Source organism: Fundulus heteroclitus, chromosome 12, assembly GCF_011125445.2.
Source record: "Fundulus heteroclitus isolate FHET01 chromosome 12, MU-UCD_Fhet_4.1, whole genome shotgun sequence".
In the NCBI taxonomy this organism is placed as follows: domain Eukaryota; kingdom Metazoa; phylum Chordata; class Actinopteri; order Cyprinodontiformes; family Fundulidae; genus Fundulus; species Fundulus heteroclitus.
In genome coordinates this window covers 9,602,132-9,624,446 of record NC_046372.1, presented here as the reverse complement: position 1 = coordinate 9,624,446, position 22,315 = coordinate 9,602,132, and the positions used below count along the sequence as shown (strand labels likewise).

The 22,315-nt window shown below is 40.5% G+C and overlaps 1 protein-coding gene across 3 annotated transcripts in view; it reads right to left on the bottom strand.

Annotated features, from left to right (window-relative positions):
- Positions 1–22,315, bottom strand: part of fbxl17 (F-box and leucine-rich repeat protein 17) — a 348,909-nt gene that overhangs the window by 119,792 nt on the left and 206,802 nt on the right. For all 3 annotated transcript variants that reach the window (XM_036143888.1, XM_012869993.3, XM_036143889.1), the window contains one exon: positions 1,085–1,161. In XM_036143888.1, coding sequence (XP_035999781.1) covers positions 1,085–1,161 — 77 coding nt within the window. The remainder of the gene's footprint in view (positions 1–1,084; positions 1,162–22,315) is intronic.

The window sequence follows — 22,315 nt, the reverse complement described above, 5'->3', positions numbered from 1 at the left end:
ACATTTCAAAATGTGCATTAAAAACGTTGATGGAAACACAGCCACAGTTGGTATTGTGTGTTTGTGCTTAGATGACAGTTTAGGACAAACACCTCCTGCGTTTCAATCAAAAGGAACTTGACAAACTTAAAATGTAGCTGAGCTGCCATGTTGTGTCAAAAGAGAAGAGCCTTTCTCCTTTCAGCCGTTCCAAACAAGTAATTCTTCATCCGATGTTCTGACAAGTCAAAAAGCTTTAACCCGGAAAGAGTCTTGCATAAGAGCGATAGATTTGAAAGGTATTTTGGGCTGGAAAAGATTTGAGTAAAGGTTGTGTTGAAATAATTTTTGCAATAACTTATAAACTGAAAACAGCAGTTAGATTCGCAGTGTTGTTGGATTTGTAGCGTGCACATTTCCGCAGCTGAACAGATAAATATTACCACACAAGAATTGCATATTTCATGCGTGCTGTAATAGTCAGCAGTGCGCTCCTTATTCTCCAGCACTGAAGAACTCCAACTGTGTATTGTGCTGCATCTGATGAAAGGCTTGAATATTCAGCAAGACATATGGCTGAATGGCATCAAGCAGAGGAGCAAAGGTAGAGTAAACACAATGAAAAGAGAAGAGGATGCTAAGGGGAAAATACAAGCTGCCAGCGCGAGTGTTGCAAAGGGGTGGAAAAAAAAAACAACATGTATATCTTCTGTCAGACAATGCAAACACCTCTAATCCACAGACAAAAGCAAACGCAAAAGAAATCCTGCCCGGAGCAATAGTGGCTCTGTGCTGCACAAAATTCCATCTCAGAGTTCAGAAACCATCACAGCTGCGACTAAACCGAGTCTCTGCCCATTTCATTCTAAAACTATTTCCAAGAAGGTAAAACGTCGATATCAAGATGCTCATCTACGCTATGAGCGGGCAATAAGAGGCATTACTTCCTTCTGTGGGAAACTTTTCATTATGTTTTTACTGTTTGCAAGTCTCATAAGAGCCGCACCATAAAAACCAAATGACTGCGCTGTTGAGAATGTGGGCAATGATGGTTATGATCATAACGTCGGAGGTTGCCTGCAACAAAAAAAAAAAAGCCTCCTACCGTGGTCTGTGATTTTACAAGACACCAGATAGAGCTCCTTCAGACTTCTTCCCTCCTTGGCGATGATTTCCACACACCTGAAGAGACACAAAAACACACCACATGTTCAATGTCTCGTGCGTACGAATACATATTATAACGAACGTGATGGCTAAAGATGCGTCATGTGATGAATAGTTGTTTTCACAGCACACATGCACGTATTTTCTTTTTTAAATCTCCTATACATTCACCTCTACATCGAGAAGTTCTTCCTGTTGAGGAACATACTTTTTTTTTTTTTTTTTACATGTGGGATTACCCCAGCGTTAAAGGTTAAACAGCATTGCCGCAGGGTCAAAACTGCTCACACGTTCTGCCTCCCATTTATTTTACCATGCATTAATAATTAAACACCTAGTCTGATGAAAGAAGCCAGCGCCAACGCGGGAGGATTGTTGTGCGTATTGTGCATTTGTGCAAGCGAGCGAGCTCGTGCACGGACGCGCGCGACTCCACAGCTTTGCAGGCTCGCTCACTTCAAAGAGGTATGTGCGGATTCATCCCCCCCCACCCGGGCCCAGAGGACTGAGAGAGGAAGGATACGCAGGGGAGGCCCGAAGGCAAGATCAGAGTATCTGTATCAAATGATTCTCTTTAAACGCCTGTAATGAGAGGAGTGCATGCAACAACTAGATTTTGATCTTCGCATTTGACCCATTAACCTTCAGGAGAAACCGGTTTGATCTCGTTGCTGGTGTTGTATCAGGAAAATTAACGAGACAAAAAGACGGGAACACACGCAGGCAAACGCGCCGGCTCTCGAGGTGTTTGGCTCTCCGCTGTCGACGCGCTTCGCGTCGGAAGCTGAGGCAAAATATTTGTTGCGGCGCGCCGATCCGGGACGCAAGCGGGGTGACTGACAGCTGAGGTCATATTTGCTGAAAAACAGCTGGCTTATTGTCGAACCACGCATATGCAAGTGTGAGAATTTGAGAGCTTTTGTTTCTTTCATGCTGTTTATCCCACATCTTCTCTTTCTAGCAAGCAGGAGTGAAAATAGGATTCGGATCGACTTGGGAATTTGGTGCAGCAAAACTTCCAGAGAGCCTGATTGGTGAGTTGTTTTTTTTGGGGGGGGGAGGGGGGGGGGTGCTCTTTGCCCCAGGATTCACTTAAGGTGGCACAATCCTCGCATGTCACTTGAGGTGTGATATATCACACTGCAGGATAAAGGAGGAAGAGATGCAAGTGACAGAAAAGTCACTTCATACTTCTGAAAAAAATCCGTATGACTGAGCGCAACCGAAGTTGTTAAAATGTGCCCCCGCCTGTCTGCTTTAGCTCACTGGACTGCATCTCTTATTTTGCCTTTTCTATCACATTTTTTTTCTCTACCAGCGGTCCTGCGAGCCTCTCCATGTTATCAGGTTGTCCTTTTTCCACTTTGTCACTTCCCTCTCCCACCTCTTCTTATTTATTTTCCTGTCTGAATCTAGCCTTTTTTCCAAACCAAACCTTCCTTCTCTCCATCTGTGGCCCCCACCGGGTCATATATAAATATATTAAAAAAACAAAAAAAAAACAAAGGCTCCAATCCAAATAGAAAAGCGACCTGTTGCAATTGGTCATTCCTGAACCAGCCTTGAGCCGCAGCCAGCCTTAGATTAGATTGACTTAAGCCTAGAGGATCTCAATATCATGCTGAGTGTCCCGAGGCTGGAGCATTAGAACTGCTAATGAATGAATGCCCTGGGAAGAGCCGGCGAGAAAACAGATAAAAAAGAAAGCGGCGATTCGGGGGATGCTGCAATGAAGGCGGAGCGCGTCCTCTGGGAGCTTGTTACACTGCGCCCAGGTCCCCCGGGGTGAGAGCAAAAGCAATTAGATCAGACATCAATGAATGAAGGAGGGAACAGGGAGAGTGAGTAGAAATCTCTATATAGAATCGGGGCGGATGCATCGGGGCAGACTGGTGGCGCAGGAGGAGGGAGGGAAAAGGAGATGAGGCCGGAGCGGATGGCAAAGAGGTGAGGGGGCTGACAGCTGAGGCATGGTGCACACCCTCCACGGAAAGCCATCAAGACTCAAGAACCCCGAAAGGCTCTGCAAACATAAATTAGAGATTCGATTGCTTTAAATAATGTACAGAATATCTGACAAAAAAAGCCCAAGCTGAATCTGGAGGGTATGCTCATCATTTTTATATCAAGCGACTTTACCAAGGCTAGGTTTCAGGAAAATGTACCGATGTGGTGGGAGGAAGGTGGTGAGAAGAGGAGAAACGTGTTGATTAACCTTTAACCGGGTTCAGCTGCTTTTCTCTTTGGTCTTAACCCATTGGGAATCACTAAGGTCAGCCAGAGAAGATGGTTTGGTGTTTTTACATGTTGTTCAAGAGAGAATAGATGAAACAAGGTATTATCGTAAACAAGACACATAAACATTCTTCTTCACTCTCTGATATCAAATCACACTAAGCTTTTCCTGTTTTACGCCACTTAAAATGACCAGAAGTATCTCTATTTGCCAAATGCCAAGCACAAATTTCATTACAGAATGGTTAAACCCTTCTTGAAACTCAGATGTTTTGTTTGAGTTTACGTCCACAAGCTTCTCCCGGTATTTAGCTGGACCCTCGGCTGGCTCCTTCTGACAGAACTGCTGTAACCGAGTCACCTTTTCAGCTCGGCCCGCAAATTTTCTATAGAATTAGGATCAATGTCCACTTGGATGATCTATTCCTAAACAATCTTTGATTTCTTTTCTAGTGTTTTGAGATGTAGCTTCAAAATTAGGACGGAATGTTCTTTCCTCGTGATGCCATCCATTTCCTGAAGTGCACCAGTCCCTCCTGCAGCAAAACAACCGCAAAACATAATGTTGCCTCTTCTGGCATTTTATGTTACTTCTGGAGTTATTGCTCCCTGTTTGGATGCTCCGGCTAGTGAAAATAAACTGAAAAACTGGGTTAATCACTGACAATTTACAATTTCGCAAGAAGGTGATTATATTTTAAAATAGGGTCAGGTTGGCTTTGGATAGTTTTAACTGCATTCATATTTACTCTGGTTATTTTTGCTCTCCACTGTCGCTTCATGCTTGCTCAGTATGAGGGATTGCTGCAAAGCCATGGACAATGCAGACGACTGTCCCTGCGGCTCTACGCTCTTTCAGGACAAGTGAATGCTGCTTGTCTAGACTTGATGCAATCTACTGAGTTTCCTTAGATAGGAAACTTTTTGACAAATCTGTATCTGTGTTTTAGATAATCTGATTGATTTTGACTTTGGAAAGTGCCTTGAGATGACATGTATCATGAATTGGTGCAATATAAATAAAATTGAATTGAATTATCTTTGAAATTAACATTTGCTTGAGAGAAGTGTGATGAAAAAGCAAAGAAGAAGAAATTAGTAATGGGATTAAAAACATTTTTTTCACGGCACTGTAAATAATAAAAGAGTTAAATACAATTCAGATGGACATGACTACATGGAAATGTTATAGTTTCCATTATTACAGCTTACATTAAGAGGTGAACAGAAACAGATTGTATTTCCTTCAGAGTTGAAGCAATGACTGAAAAAGCCCTATATTTATTTCTTTTCAGCTCAGTCTGATCGCATTTCAGTCACAACATAATATTTTTGAATGCATAAAGATTGAGGGTTTTACTTCATGTTTGTTTTGCTGGAGTCGGCCCTTTTCAAGTCAGGTCAACTTTATTTGTGTAGCTCGTTTCAGCAGCAGGGTAGTTCAAAGTGCCTTACATCAAGAAAACATCATGAACACATCGAAATATGGTTTTTAACTACCTTCACTTTTTTTGTTGTGACATGCAATAAAATCCAAATTTGCTACTAAACAATTTACTTGTATTTTGGAGGAAAACACTGATTTAAAAAGCTGGAATAATTAGCTGAAAACATTAGTCAGTAGAATATTTGAAAAGAATATAAATGGTGGTTACTGGCATCTCCAGGAGAAGAACAAGGAGAGGGCTAAGGAAGTGGCAGCAAAATCTGGTCTGAGATAAAGGAACAGGCGCACTATTAGGGGGAAAAAATAAAATGGCAAAAACAAACATCTGTGAGATAATTATTTCTAAGATTTGGAAAGATGGTGTCGAGAAACAACGATACAAATTAAAAAAAGAAAGAAGAAGTGTTGCGACACAAGGGGTAAATGATGATGACAAGTGACAAGGCTGAGAAGTTTACCACAGGGAAAAATGTTCTAATAAAAACCAAAAGCCTGGAGAGAGCATTTTGATTTAGTTATGTAGCTTTCTCATGTGCAGCACATTTCCCCCCCCTAGTTTAATGACCATAAATCCCTTTTCATTGCAACAAAGCGCCTTACTGTAACCAGAGGCCAGTATTGGAAAGACAACCAAACAGAGTCTCATCAAGGGTCAGCGTGGGGTTTACTGTCGCCGCACTGCTGACACCAACAGCTGGAGGATCAACAATAAAGCTGCTGCTTGCCTTCTTCACCTCAAACCTCTCCAACTTTTAGATCAACTGTTTCTATTACTCTTTTCATACAAGAAATTGTTTTTATTTACTGTTGATAAAAAAAAAAGTTAAGCACTCCTTTCCTGACTAAATCCAATTATTCAATCAACACCACTAAATGCAGTTAATGCTGCGTACTGATAAGTGAGCCTCTTGACGCTCACAGTGGGATAAAAAAAACATAAGTTAATTATTCTAGAGGTTGTTTTTTGACGGCTTTATAAACGAGAGACTGGAGCACAACACAGTGAGAGTTCTTCACATCACTATTTTTTTTTCTTTCCTTCGATCTAAAGTACTGACACTTCGCTTGTTGCTCCTTTAAAGTTTAATTTATTTTGTAATGTTTGGTTCGAATTTTTCTTTCTGTGTTATTAGGAAAAACTCACTTTTGTTTTGTTTTTTATTTAAGGGGCAAACAACAAAGTCCCCAGACAAGAGAGGAGCAATCATAAAAGCATCTTCCTGGTAAAGGTTAAAAATGACTTTGTAACACAGTTACCCTTCTTCGTCTAACAAAAAGGTTATTCGTATGTGCATATTATTACGATTACGGATGTGTCATAACCTGACAACCCCAATAATATCCATCAGTAGCAGCACCTTCAGAAGTCACAAGAGACCACCTGTGTTTAATTTAGGGTTGTAGTTGTAGAACAACATCCAAAGTGTTGGTCACAGAGCACACTCCACCAAAGAGTCCACCCAAGCTAACAGGCAGGACGAAGGCAACATTAATCAGGAAAGCAGCCAAGAGGATCTCTGAGCTGCGAGGATCCGCAGCTCAGATGGGACGCTAATTATTTGCCCTGCACTTCTCAAATCTGGCATTAACAAGCGTGGCAACAAGAAAGCCACTGTTGAAAGAAAGTCCCTTTTGCAGTTTGCCATAAGCCATGTAGGAGACATTGCAAACTTGTGGAAGCTGCTCTGATAACAAAAAAAAAACTAAATCAGACGTTTTGGGTTCTGTGGGGGGAAAGACTCACGTTGCACACCACCCTGAACACACATTCCCTACGATGAAACACGGTCTTAGCTGCGCGGACACTTTTCTCCAGCAGCCGGCAGGGAAGACGACCCGTTAGAGGCCACACCTTCCACCAGGACAACAAGACGAAATATTAAATCCCAGTAAAAAAAAACTTTGAGGTTTGCGGTTGTAACGTGATAAGAATGACAACAAAAATCAAGGGAATGAGTCATTTTCCAAAGCATTGTTCATAACACTAAAACTTATGATAGAGGGCAGAGAAGAATAACCTGACTCCGCCAGATGGATTTGCTCCGCATATCCATCTGGAAACCTTCCGTTGAAGTAATTTTGGGAAGGGGCTAAAATACTGGTTAGCTGATTGGCCTATGTTGGTGATAGACGGGCCAAATGAACCAATCAGATCAACAAAGCATATGACGTACTCGTCGTCGTCGCTCTGTTACGAGCGACGACGAAAACACAACCACAAGCCAAGCTACTCTTGCTGCTGCAGGTAAAGGCTCGTTAGCTCAGCAAAGAAATACTCTGTAATTCCGATAAAACTTGCTCGATAGCCACGCTAACGCTAGTTTCATCGGCTGAAGCCGCCATGTTCTTTAGACTGAATTGTCGCGCTTCCCGTTGCGTCACACCTCAACCCGCCTCAAAGCCAACGCTGATTGGACGTTCGTTTGGTGAACGGCTCCAAATTTTCTTTAACGGAGAGTAGCCAGACTGATCTGCGAGTGAAACCTTGAAAGCTCGCGAGATCAGGATGGTCTCACGAGGCTAAGAGAAGAAGTCTCTCAAAAAAACGTTAACCGGCAAATCACTGCAAAAAGGGAACTAAAAGTAAGTAAAAATTTCTTGAAATTTGTGTATTTTTCCTTGTTTTGAGGAGCTAAATGAGACTATTTGCCAATGGAATTAGTATTTTTACCCCTAAAATAAGATAATTAGATTTACTGCACTTGAAATAAGATGATGGAGATGAATCGTTCCTTTTTAGTGCAAAAATCTCATTCTATTGGCAAATAGCCTTATTTACCTGCTCTAATCAAGGAAAAATACACTGATTTCAAGGAAATTTCACTTACTTTTAGTTCCCTTTTTGCAGTGTATCTTCCAAATAAGTAATCATCCATTTTTAGAGTGAAAGATTATTTTGAATTTCACTTACAGAGCATCTTCAGTGTTTCTTATGCCCCATACCTTTTGATGTCTTGGTAAACTGAAGGCAATTGACTGTTTTGTTTAAGTTTGGAACCACTTGAGTTTGTCTTGTGTTGTGCAGTCTAAGGTTAAACTTTGACAAAGCCAAGTGATCAGTGATCTTAATCCTCGCTCAGTTTGACCAAACCAAACTTCTCTTCCCTGGATGTTCCCATGCTTTTACAAAGAATTAGGCAGCCGGCACGCTTTTGTAGGAGCTGTGTCGTGGTTTGTAGAGTCCTTTAATTCTTCTTGCTGTTTTTTTTTTTTTTTCTCGAGCTTGCGTTTAACAGAAACTCCTCTTTTCCTCAACACCCTTCCTCCCACCATGTTGTACAAATTATCAAATATATGGCCCGAATTTCCATTTTGGTTTGTTTTAGTCATGACGCCTATCTGCGGAGCATGCTGCTGGAGCATGCCTAGTCCAGTGATTTTGTCCGCATACAGCCAAATTGAAAAAGTATTTGCAGTAAGAGCGCCCGGGGACAAGAAAGGAAGGGACAACGGGTAGAGAAAAGCCTCGTGTGGTTGTGTGTGCGCGTGATGTGTTGTTTGCGCTTTTGTGAATGCATGCATGCGTCTCGCGGAGGTGAAGCTAATCTTCTTTTATGCAGCACAGCCAGAGGTATCCGAGCAGACAGGCGGCAAAAGGGGACGAATAGTAACAATACTTGAGAGAAACCGAGTTCCATATTTATCACAAAGGCTGCAGACAGTCTTGCAGCCAAGCAACATGTGTACAGCTCTGCTTTAGCTAGGCCCTCACAATGGCCGAAGAACAAAGAGATGGCCGCGAAGAGAAACTGTAGGTAGGTACGCTCGTCCGACGCCAACCAACACAGGCCCTCGTCTCATCCCGTCTCCTCACACGGTCCACAATTACACGGCTGTCTGGCCACACAAAAGGGGCAGGGGGAATAAAAATGGATGATTTTTCGAGGATTGTGAAAAAGGGGAAAAAAAAAAAAAAAAAGTACGCCTGAAATGTATAAAGAAAAGCCATTGAAAGTCTAGCAAGAGGTTGAAAACATAAAAGCATGAGGAGGAGGAGGAGGAGGAGGAGGAGGAAGAGGGGGAGGAGGCAGCCATCGTGACACAGAAGACTTCAGACCTGCCCGTCTGTCTCTCTGCTTAATGAAATGGAAGGGCGGAGCAGCACAGGAGGAGGAGGAGAGCGAGACGAGACGGTTTATACTTCTGCGGAGGAGGCTCTTGCAAAATGATTCTTGCTGTAAATTTTCTTTATATCGCCCATAAATCGATATGCAAGTGTAAAGGGAGCAGGGCTCGGGCTTCCTCGGGGCATGTGCAGCTTTGAGTTGCTCGAACCTTCTGTGCAAAAAAAAAAACAACAACAATGTTTTTTATTGGACTAATATAAACAAATATAAAAATATCCAATACCTCAGAAGAGCTCTTCAGTAAGCAAATACTTGATACTACAGGAAAACAATCTTAAAATGAAGCAGTTAAAGTTTTATAGAATGCTAGGGGCCATCTCTATGGCTTTTGGAAATAGCTGACCTCCTGATAATATGAATAAGCTTTGACTGTAGTCAGTTGGTATCTTGAAGCTTGACTAAAACCAATTAATTAAGAATTTCTTATTTTAGAGAAAGGTTTTTCCCTCCTGACTTGAATGTGACAGTGTTTGTGGTGGGAGCTAAAGTTAAGGTGATGAAGCTCATTAACAAAGATAAATTATCAAAGTAGTAGCGAAAAAACATGCAAAAAGTTGATCAGCAGGTATAAACAGGGTTGGATTGATGTTATGTCACTATACTTTTATTTTACTGACTATTGACAAGGATATAAATTATGTTTGACATCCAATGCTAACAATGCCAATATATCAAAGTTGATACTCTATTCACAATAATTTATAACCTTTTAGATCATTTAGATCATTGTTCCAAGAACAAAAACATATTTCTTTAAATAATGCTGCGAAAGGTATGAATAATTTTCACAGACATGACTTCCACGTCTTAAATACATTAGACTTATATAAATATTTATTAATGATATTTATGCAAAAGACAGTTATTTTCTCCCCAAGTGTTCACACATGTATTATATATGTATGTTCGATTTGGTCAAAATAAAAAATAAAATAGAATAAATAATTTAAACAAAACTATTAAAAAGTAGGGGAAAATATAATACATAATGACAACAATAGTATTTTATACCATCTTTGTCATCACAAAGGGACAATAAATTTTGCGCTGTACAAACTATGAGCGAAAAAGGCAAATTTAGAGCAACATTTTCTCTTTATTTTCCAACTCTAAAACAAGGCTTTATGTTTCACAACCATAAAGTTTGAGGTAGCCGCAAAAAAAGGTATCCTCTGAAAGCAATAAAGAAGTAAATAAAATTATTTTTGCCAATTTACTAGTGATTTATCTTTTTATCGGCTCCCAAATAGTCACACGTATTCATCTGTGGAGAAGATTTTATTTTCTCACCCAGCTATCTCTGAAATTATACTAAAATAGGTTATTCCAAAAGTTACTTCCAGCCACAGAAAAGACTCAAACATAGCGTTGAGATTACAAAATCGAGAGCATCTATCACATGCATAGATCATATCTGGGTTTATTTTAAGTTTAGATTTACTGGAATGAACTTTTCAACCTTCTTAAAACTGCATCAATTGGAAGTTTGCAAACGATGAACTCAGGTTTGTGTCTGTGTGTGTGTAATTTCCAGCAGTTTGAATCAGGGTCTGCTTTGGCAATTAGGGCCTGGATGATTTCCCAGGCTAGCCTGCTGTACCCTGCGCTCAAATGAGAATCACATTCCTATTGTGTTCCACCGCTGTTAATCATGTTTTCGAATGCTTTCGCAAACCGTAGGGGCATCGTGACGCCTCGTCATGGGCCGGCGCAAAAATGTGCCGACGGGGTCATAACCGGTGCCATGAGCGTCGATCACGCGCTGCGCTCCTGTTTAACCTGTGGTTCTGTCTTTTTCTTTCCTTCTTTCTTCTCTGTCTGAAGATGAAGCAAATAATAATAAAAAAAAGAAACTCAGGAGCCCAAGTAAGAGACAACTAAAACAACAAAGCCACTGTCTGTGTCTGAGATTTTATAGCCATCTTGGTGGAAGAAAGTTTTCTAGAAAGTATGAAGTTCCAAAGATAAATAAAGCACCAGCAACTACAAAACTAAAAGGAGATGTCTGTCTATTTTTGATATGCAGAGTACCGCTGCCTCTGATTAACGCTCTCCTTGTCCGTCCTGTTTGCTTTGCAGTTGTGCCATGGTCTCTCCGTTTTTAAACATGATGGATTGAGCAGTCCTTCATGAGATATTTGCTGGTTTAGATCAAGTTTTATAAACAGAGCTCAGCTTTGAACTCCTTTCCAACTGTACCCCGAACCCTTTGGGTTTGTTTATTGGTCTTTATGATACTGATTGTTCACTACGTTTCCCTAACACATCGCTGAGACTTTCACAGAATAGCTGGTTTTACACTGAGAATAAAATTAACACAGAGACTAATTACAAATTAGGCGACTTCTGAAGAACATTTACTGCACCAGATTCTCTTACTGGATATCTAAGAGGCGCTTAATAGAAATTCAAACACTTTCAGATTTTGTAAGAAGAAAAAGAAAAATTAAAACCATGAATTCTCTTCCTTATACGTCACAATTATGAACCACTTTGTGGTTTTCTACCGCATAAAACTCAATTTAAACAGAAGTGTGTGGTTGTAATGTGACAAAATGTGGAAAAGTTGACCGGGTGTGAATACTTAAGACTATAATTAAAGCTAAACACTTGGCCGCCTGAAACATATTTCACCCTTACCAAAAAAAAAAAAAAAAGTCCCCAACGAGCCAGATTTCTACATCAAAAAAACTGCAGAGAAAAAGTCCGCTAAGCACTTTGTGAGGTTAAGTGGCAGTTATTCACTTGAAGTTCATCCAAATGGACAGCCTGTTACCCTGCCAACACCGACGGGCCCGCCGTGATGCTTATGCACAAACAGCATTATGAGGCAGCTTCTCGGGTTGCCAGCGCTAACCAGAAAGGGGGGCCTGCCATCACTCATACAAAATCTCTTTACTCTGCCTCTGCTACGCCGTCCTCCATTGCACCCAAGCGGTCTCCCCCCCCCGAGGACATGCAAGTGAGATATTCACCTGTAAATGAACAACTGGCTCTCTGTAAAGCAATGTCATGGTCCTATCTGCCTCCACGGTCAGCCCACCATGGCTGAAACACAATAAATAACTCCGGAGAGGATGAGCAGTGCCCCGTGGCAGATGGCGATAACACTTACAGCCTCAGGTCTGAGATGACACAGTGGTTGGCAGCGGGCGTTTGCGCGTGTGTTTGTGCGTGCGTCGCAATGAAAGCAGGAGAGAGCGCTGGATGGTCTTTACTCATGTGAGACGAACAGTTAAGATAGAGATAGCTGCCCATGATAGATGTCACAGTGGGGAACAAAAGTATGAGATGCAGAGGATTTTTTATTTTTCTCCCCCCCCCCCCCAATCTATTATTTCTGAGGGTAGGTCAGTAGGGTCAGGTACAACACAATAGATAAATGAACAAATAAATAAATAAATAACCCTGTACACTGCAAAAAGGGAACTAAAAGTATATTTTCCCTTGATTTGAGCAGCTAAATAACAGTATTTGCCATAATATGAGTATTTTTACCCCTAAAATAAGATAATTAGATATCCTGCACTTGAAATAAGATAATGGTGATGAAATGTTCTCATTTTAAGTGCAAAACTCTTATTCCATTGGCAAATATTATTTTTTATCTACTTAAATCAAGGAAAAACACACTAATTTCCAAAAAAGTTTACTTACTTTTAGCTCCCTTTTTGCAGTGTAGTACTGAGCAGGATGCAGTGAAACACATTTAAAAAAAAAAAAATCATCTTTGATGACTACATTCAATCTAAACCACTGTATTCTTTTATTATTAAATGCATTTATACACCGAAATGAATAAGCCAGCTTCTGAAAGGTTTCTGCTCTTCAAGGCCACAGAGTTGCAGGTAAGTTGTGTCAATTAAATGCACCACTGTAAAACCACCAAAAAATACTTTTTTTTATTTTTGTTATTTGAAAGTATCAAATTGAGATCCCAAAGAAAACATTTTTCTATGGTTTCTACCGTAACTCCCCTGCTGTCGGTGCATGGTCTGGGATTTTTCTCCCGCTCACGCGCTTCCATGCGTCGCGTAGCAAATTCCGAAAAATCACGCACCGTTTTGATCTGCACAGCTTCGACGCTGTGCTGAAGCGGTGCGCTTTATTTTACTCATCTGATGAATCTATTAGCTTTTACCAGCTGTTTTCAACTTTCACAATGACGTTCAGTGAAGGAGAGACAGCACTGGCTGTCATGCTAATGGCTCTGCTTGCTGTGATCGGACAGCCGACTCCGTAGGAAAGAGAAACTTTAAGGGTTAAATATGATGATGATCAAAGCAGTTATTATACATGATTATTAGAACAGCACTTTTTTGTGTCACAAGTATAATCATCAACAAGTCATTTCAAGCCTGAAACTGGACGTCATAGCATAAGTCTAGGTCTTCAGCTAACTGCTCAGGATGAAAAGCAGGAACAAAACATGAGTTTGTTAAAATGTAGTGTTATGGTGAAGGCAATAGTCTCTTACAGCATGTCTTCCCCAACTTTTTCTGCCCTTCCTACTGTCCATCTACTAATAAAGATCATTAGTACTAGAAAAATGCAGCTGTGCGTGTCCAGTTAGTATCTTTATTCAAAAAAAGGCAAGCCTCTGCACGGTTTAGGCCAGGGTGTTTTAACCCTGGTCCTCTGTCTTGCATGTTTTAGGTGTTTCCCTGCTGCCACGCGCCTGAGTTAAATAGATGGGTAAAAAAAAAAAACAGGCTTCTGCAGCACTTCAGGGCATTTCTAAGGAAGTAATGCAATCCTCTTAACCAGTTGTGCTGGAGCAGAGACACGTCTAAAACATGAAGGACAGCGGGACCCAGAGGACCAGGGTTAAGATACACCGCGTTAGGCAACACGTTATCAGAATATTATAGCAAATGTATTAACATGGGTAATTTTTAGCTGGAGAAACATCTTGAGGCTGATCCTCAGAAACTGCTGTAGGGAGGAAGTACCCACCATATTCAATCAAGCCCAAAGTCATTCTTTCCCCTGGCAGGTTTCGGTTTAAAGTTATCTTTTAATTTTATCAACGTCTTTCTTCTGAGTGAAAGTAATAACATTTTAGAGAGGGCTAGTCAGAGAATCTGCGGAGGGAGCTGAAGATTATTAGGGTAATGGTAAGGAGGCCTTCCAACCTGAGAACTAGAGCTCATCACTGGAGACAAATATCAGTGCAAACTGATAGCTAGAATGGCCTATTTCTGTAATTTCAAGAGAGCTACATTGTTTTTTTGGGAAGCGTGCAAATACTTTAAATGAAATGTAAATAACAACAGAAGGTACTGTGTATAAAATATAAAATGATACTATTTTTCTATTATCTTTTGAGACATTGTCCCCTTTGCTATCAAAAAAGGACTTTGTAGTTGAATGAAAATACTTAGGACTGGGTATCAACAAACATCTGATCTTATATTCATCAAATCGGTAATTGAGATAAAAAAATAAAATAAAAAACTTAGCCAGAACATCCCTATTTAAAATGTTCTAGTTCTCCTTTGCATTTCAAAGACTCACAACGTAAAAGAAAGTAATCACTTGTTTAATATTTGGGTTTAGAGTTTTTTTTCAGACTAAAAAAAAGGCCGGTTCTGAATCAGGTTCCCAGAAGCAACTTCTCTTCAAACACAACATCCTTGTAAAGTAATTCAATGTGATTTCTCCAAAGAGGCTAGTACAGCCAGTAGGTGGTGGCTAACATCAGAACCAGGACAGAACAGAGCCGGTCTGACTGTGATCGATTGAAATGAGCGTTCCACTCAGGGTTGTACATCGTAACTCCCCTGCTCCGTGTCGGCGGGCCGAACAAGGTGAACTATCACGGTATTTACCGGTGGGCCTGACACACCGGCACAGCGCGCACCTCTCCGCCCACTCAGCCGTAGCTAATTGCTCTGCTCTTTGATTACTCCCATCTATTTTAATGAGAGCTCACCAAAGCACTCCCTTCATCCTGTTTTCTCTGTCAAGCCCACATGTAAGCATGATGAACACGTGCAGGACGAGCGCGTATTCCCCTTTGACATATACTGTACGCACACACACACGCGCGCGCGCGCGCACGGCAAAGAGAACAATGCGGTATCCCATGTTTGCCCCAGCGGCAGGAAATTGGAGGGTGTTCATTAGGCTAATGGATTTGAAGAGGAAAGGAGAAGCCAATGAAGAGAGAACAGAAAGGAGAGGATGGGGAGGCCGCTGAAATTTTACCACAACAAATTTTGTACAATAGCCCAACAACTCATAATGCAGCGTGTAATTTCCCCGCTTCTGTGATAGATAGAGCAATACTTTCATTATGTGAAATGGCTTTAATTACAGTGAATTTGCCTCATAAGTCAGCTCCTATTGAGAACAAACGAGCTGCTGGATTTTTTTTGGTGGTGCCGCGACGCTCTCCTGCAGCTTGCCCGGGTGGACTCGACTTCATTAGGATCACTGGTTTGCCAGCGCACGCGCCGGGAAGACAAAGCTTAATCAATGGCCTCACGCTGGTCTGAAAAGTCTCAGAGAGAGCAAACAGTGGATACAAAATGCTACATGGTAACTGATCAATAGAAAAATGAGCGTGTGGCTGCTATGATCTTTTTTTTTTCTGCTTCAGGTAAAGTATACTTGTCTGTCACAGATGCTATGACAGCCATTTATTTTTTTTCTGTAACAAAAGCTACAAACAGGTGCAGAAACATTTGTTGATACCGTCCTGCAACACACAGGGAACACATCTATCTCTTAGACAGGTTAAATGGCATCCCTAATTGTTTATTCCATATGTAATACCAACAAGCTCAATAACTCGTTAACTCATTAAAACACGTGGAAATGGCCAGGACATCACTGCCAACAAGCTATCTTCACACTTCTCAATGAGACGTCCACATGTGCAAACAGGTAGGTGGGAGCACTCGTCCTCAGCGACATGCTAAGACGGTCTCCTGTTTGAAGGTTGCCGTCCTCACGCTCTAATTTTCAGATTCATTTCCATTGATGTAAATGGGATTAAGGTCTGGGCCTATATGGGCCTCATTAATGATCAATCCAACAGTTTTTCATCACCATTCTTCAGTGACATTTTGTCATATGGCCAAGCGTTTTGTTTAAACGCTTGGCCATATGGTGGAATTGAAAACGATTCCCAATCGACATTGTCTTGTGTTTGATTAACTTTATATTCTAATGTGGTGTTTAAGAGAAGCTCAACTTCTTTATCTGTCTACAAGATCGACAAGTGCCGCAATTCATTCCTAACAGGAAGTCGTGGTTGTTTTGAAGGATTCTGATTGGCTGACATAAGTTTTAGTTTTGCGGTACACTGCCCCGTATGCGACTGCCGTGTTTTAAAAAAAATTCTCAGCGCCATGTTTCTGGTGTAGAAGAAAACGTTTCTTAAAACCTCCCGTGTGCATGGTGTTATTTTTGAAAAACGGTGTAGGGGAGATATTTGCTTGTTTGTTTTAAAACCTACGTCTGGTCTAGGCCTCAGGGACAGCAGTTAATTTGCAATTAAAATGTTGGAAAAGACCAATGAATAGCAAGAATAACCATAGAGTCAACAAGAAAAAAAAACAACTACTTTGTGCAAAATCTGTAGACTGAATCACTGCAATGCACTTAAATCTACAAAAACGAGCTGGTCGTTTCCTAAGTATCTGCAAAGCTCGCACTGATCTTAACATCCCCCATATTTGTCACTGCCGTCATAACAACATAAGGACGAGTTGCACTGTTGCATTTAACCATAGCTAACATAAAATTTCACCATCAATCCCAGCTTCTTCTCACCTCATTTTTTACACCCAAACACCTGCACCTGCTGGATATTATTACTAAATTTTCCTCCTTCTTGTTCCCTCTGTGTTCACATACTGGTGAAGCAGTCCACTATGCCAATAAAACACACATGGCACACAGCAAAAATAAGCCCAGATATAAAAAATAAATAAAAAAAAGAATAATCTGCTGTAAATGACTCGAAGACATTCTATAAAAGAAAAACTAGCTGCTAATACAATCGTTCCCCCTATAGGGACAGAAGAAAGAAACATCCTAATGAAAAACCGGTGGCTAAATCACCATGATGGTAATAACAGCGGGAGTGTCACTCGGAGCATTCGCTTGACTCTAGTGACACGCAGCCATTAGGTATTCATGAAAACAGATGTTGCACGGTTCACCGGCCCACTGGTCCAAACACCCCCGGAAAACACCAGAAACCTAAATGAATTTCCCTACGGATCATACCGTTTGATCCCCTGCCAAGAAAAAGTGACGAGACTTTTAGATTTTCACCGAAGGGGGGGAGGCAGGGGGGAGAGAAAGAGAAGCAGGCTGAGCAGGAAGACGAGGAGGAAGGAGCAGGGAAGGTAATGGATGAGATGGTGAAAGAAGCAGGATGAGCGTAGTTTATCACTATTGATGCTGACATGTCCTGTGCCTTATATAGGAACTATTCATCTACAAGATTCATCTCTTTCTTCTGTTGTCCAAAGATTTTATCTTTGGTAAAGTCATAAAATCCTATTAACTTGATAGCAAAGGGATTTTCTTCTTGATCAGGCAACTCTTTTAGTAGCTTATCACTAGGCTAAGCTAAGCAGAGAGAGCTTATATTAAATCAGGCCAGAGAAAGCAGTTAGCATGAGCATATAGAGAGTTTAACATACAGTTGTGCGAGGGACTGCATATACGCACACACAATATGTAATAAAAATCACTTTTCTGGTCAAAAGCCATCCAACCGTCCAAGAGATTTAAGTACACTTCTCGATAACTAACTCGATAAGTTGGTAAAGAAGAGAAAAAAGTTAAACATCGTTGGAGGCCAAAAGTGTGTGAGTATATATATATATATATATATATATATATATATATATATATATATATATATATATATATATAGTTTGCAAGTATGAAAGTTGTTACAACCTCGTATTCTCAATAAGTCAGTCATTCTGTAGGCTTTTTCTTCTTGGATCTATCGAGTATGTATCTTCTTTTATGTGGACAAAAAATCTGTCACTGGCAACCATGGCAGAGATGACAACTCATGTCTGTGACTTAGGCCCTACAATCAAGTCGGAATTAAAGGGGACATGTGCTTTTTAATGCCTTTCTTTTCACATTTAAATCATTCAGATGTGGTTTAAATAAGGTGGGACTCAAATACTTTGGTCTGAATTCTTCATTAAATTACTACCACATTCCAGCTCTTTTACACCTGTTCTGAGGTGCATCTGACACCAACTTGTTTTGGTGCCGTCTCTTTAAATCCAAAGGAGGCATTTCCCACCCGTCCGCCTCCAGGTCATACTCCATTTGGCCATTTTTGTGCTATGCTAGGGGACAATGTAATGAATTGTGCAGGATAATACCTCTATAACAATCAAACATTTTGACTTTTCCAATTGTAACTTTGGGATCTTTGCGCTAGGACTACAACATCGTGGTGAAAAATTTTAAAATAGCGGTTTTGCAAAATTGGTTAGTCTGAAGTACATGACCTTGTTTAGCAACTCCACAGCAAACACTTTCATGTACGGTAGTTGATCAAAAAATACAATAAAAAACAGAGAAAACTGAAAAGCTTGAAAAACATGACTAATACGGAATATACAGATATCCACGCAGCACATGGAGAGACTACATTCAAAATGTCTGCATTCTTAGAGACTCCAAGTACACAACAAAATGTATTTAAGGGCTAAAAATGTGGATTTTGTATCATATGTCCCCTTTAAGTTGCATTTAATTTATTATCGAGGGACATTCTATTAACCAGAACGTTTCCACTGACCTAATAGACTAGACGGCATACATCCAATGTGTATAAGAATGTTTATTTGTTCAGAAAAGATTGACTTATTAGCACGGCTAACCCCTGGTAAAGATGTTTAAAAATAATATGTTATTATAGAAACTTCTTTGAGCTTTCCACATCTTTTATCCCCTTTACCATTCTCCTCACTGTGTGGTGGTAAGATATGCTTGGCTCCTCATGCAACGTTTTTGTCACCGCTCTAGCAGTTTTTTGTAATGACATTTTTATCGACAGTTAAACTCATTAAACACCACACTGCAATTTTCCAATAGTTCTTGCTATTGATCGCTTCGGCCTATATTAATGACAGATGTCTTTTTTTTTTTTTTTTTAAATAAACGTAACCAATAAAGACAATAACCTGGCAGAACAGCCAGTTCTGGTTGTTTTAAACTTTTAATTGTTGTTCTAATCATAAATATGGGCATGTTTAGGCCATTATCTGTTTTCTAGCAACCATTTTTGGATCAGCACATATCCCATTTATTTGAATGGCATGTTCCTTTGTCGGGCCATTGTTGAAAAATAGCTTGTTATATTACAATCCTAGGAAACAGCAAATTGAGGATTGATGATTAAAAGTTTATTTATTCTGATAAACTCAAAGTATAAATTACAAATAGTGTTCATTTGCCCAGATTTTAATCTGAAAGGGGTTTGGTATGCCACTTGTTTGTGCAACTGGTAATTTGTTTTCTTATATCTGATTTTCTTAAATGCTAAAAAGTACTCCAAACAGCTGGAATATTCAAGCTGGTTGAATTTTAGTTTACGGTACTGCAATAAAAAAACTACATGTTTTAATGGTTTAGCTTTTTTTTTTTTAAACAGATCTTACAGAAAAATTGTGAAGGGTACTTGATCTAAGAGGGTTAATTCAAATTGCCTTGTAAACAACAATTACAAAAATCTGATTATATTAAAAGAATCGCTTGTTTGTTGTAAGCCAACAGCTGAAATATTTCAATCATTGCTGATTGCAGGAGTTACAACCTCACCTTTTCATGAGCCAGTCACTCAAACAGTTTATTTTCTGGATCTTTTTACTGCCTGTTTCAAGTCATGGTAAGAGAAAACAATATATTCTCTGGTCCAGAACAATGTAGCAATGAAGTTTTTCCCTTTTTAGAGAGTAGTTTTACAAAAGTCCTGTCCTCCTTTATATTTTTGAACAGAGCAGATGAGTATTTGATCCACTGAAAATATGAGGAATGGATTGATGAAGTAGTCAAAGAGTATAAGGATCCAACTGCAGGTTTTGTTCTGTTTCGCTCCCATAACGATTCACAGGACATTGTTCATCTTCTATTTAGTGTGCTGGCAAATTGACCGAGGCTGGCGGTTACGAGTCAAACAAAGTAGAGGAAGAGCAGGCTTTCACAGACGGGCTTGTTGATAGATGTGATTATAGCCTCTTTGTGGTGCCCATCTTTTCTCTATAGATTCCAGATAACAGCGAGTGGGTCTTCTCTTTTTTCCCACCTTTGTAATGTTTTATCCTGTTTTTCACCTCTTCGTCTTCTCGCATCTTTCAACTCGACTATTTGTCGTCGTTTTTTTTTTGCTCTCTGTTCTCCAAACCGTTTGTACTTTGATTCCTTCAACTCCATGTTTTTCTCACTATAACCCCCCCCTCTCCATCCTCACTTGTCATGTGCCTCACAGGGAGCCGCCAGACCACATCACAAATCAGAGGCTGGCCCTTTTTTTTTTCCCTTTCTGTTTTACTCTGAATCTTTACTTAATTTTTATTTTTAACCACTTCCCCTTATCCGTTCATGGCCATTATCCCAGCACGCTTCTTTACAGTGTACAGTGTTCGGATTTTCAAAGAGACTCATCTCCACCCCCCACGACGGGTGGTGCGTGTTTGCCTTAAAATACATTAGCAGTTTTGAGTAAAACAGTCTGACAAATGACAGAAGGCTAACAGCGGGGGTCCGGCGGGTCAGAGAGCTCTGCCACAACACTGAGGCTCAAAGTGAAGCCAATCCTCCAACGCCATGCACTATCTGCCTTAATCTCACTCAAGCTCCGCTCATTACACACTCAGCATGAGCTGGACACGGCCAGCGCGGGAAGTTATGCGGCTCGGGCCTGCGCGCCAGTCGTGTCTGTGTGCAGACGTAACGATGTGGTAGCCCCCATCGCTGCGAGACGAAGCCGCAGTAAGAGAGCGTGTAATTCGCCTCGACACTGTACGCAGATCAGGAAAATTCATGGTCCGTGTCATCCCTTCCAAAATGGGACACAACCGTGGAGGATGTTAATTTCCATCTCCGTAAAAAGATGTAATATGACTCCCTCCAGTATGTCCAGACGGTTTTAGGAATCTACATAGTCTGACACGTCTTTACACATGTTCTGCCTCTGCACATATTTGTATGCTCATGAGTGTTTCTTATGTGAAAAAGCATGTGGGGGAGCATAGTTTAAAAAAGAAAAAAAGAAAAAAAAAAACACAGTTCTGCCTGTGATTCATTCATCACCTCCGTCTTTATAGGTGATGTCATCCAGCATAAACTCAGACAATCCTAATTGGGCAGGGTGATAATGCTCCTGCATAAGGACTAGCATATTTCAACCCGCAGTAATATCCTCTGTAATCCAAAACATTTCAACACCCTGCAGCCTCCAGCTTAAACTCAAAAGTTGGCCAGAGAAGAGTCACAGCGAAAAAGCTGCAAGACTGATCTGAAACACACTGCCCATAGATGGGAATATCTGCATACACAAAACTATACAAATAGGCAGTCTTTATAAAACGTTTTTAACGCAGCCACGTACACATACACATGTATTGCGACGCGACTCAAATAAGCAGACAGGGAAGCCCGGAGCTCCAATTCTGCTGGTTTAGTTTTATGTCTCGGCTTTGAAACAAGTCTGCACAGCATGAAACCTCCCTCCACCTGTGGTTTATGGATATATATGCAGGGATATAAATGTAAAAGTCCAACCTGTTTGCTGTTGTGCAAAGCCAAACTCCTGCTGCCTGTAAAGAGCGAACTCATAATTTGGACATATGCATGCAAAAGTAATGCCACAGTGCCAGTGAAAAGTTTACATACTTACCTTTGGCATGCTTGTTAATCGCAAGTTTTTAACTGTGAACTTAAAGCAGTCTTTGACCAATGTAGAGTTTGAATTTCAAATCTCCAACAAACAACTTTAGGGATTTTTTTTTAACATGACTTGAGTGCATTCACAGAATTGGCAGTGGATTTTCCATAATCAACACAGGCTTAAATTAAAGCCTGCTGGACACCCTAATATTCAGTTAAATGTCCCTAAGCAAGTTTCAGAGAAACCACTAAACATCTGTAGCCCTCGGCAAGCTCTTGGCATAATTCTGGCTGAATATTTGACCAGGGTTAATCACAGAATTGGTAGAGATCACTTAAAGTGGTGGGTTTCCTAGCCTAAGATTGGCCCTTAAAGCTATAGTTAGTAATCCTGTTGAGAAACACCTTTTTTATTATACCGGGTAAAATTGTCCTTTCATCCCTAAAATAGTTAATACATTATGTATTCAGAAAAAGG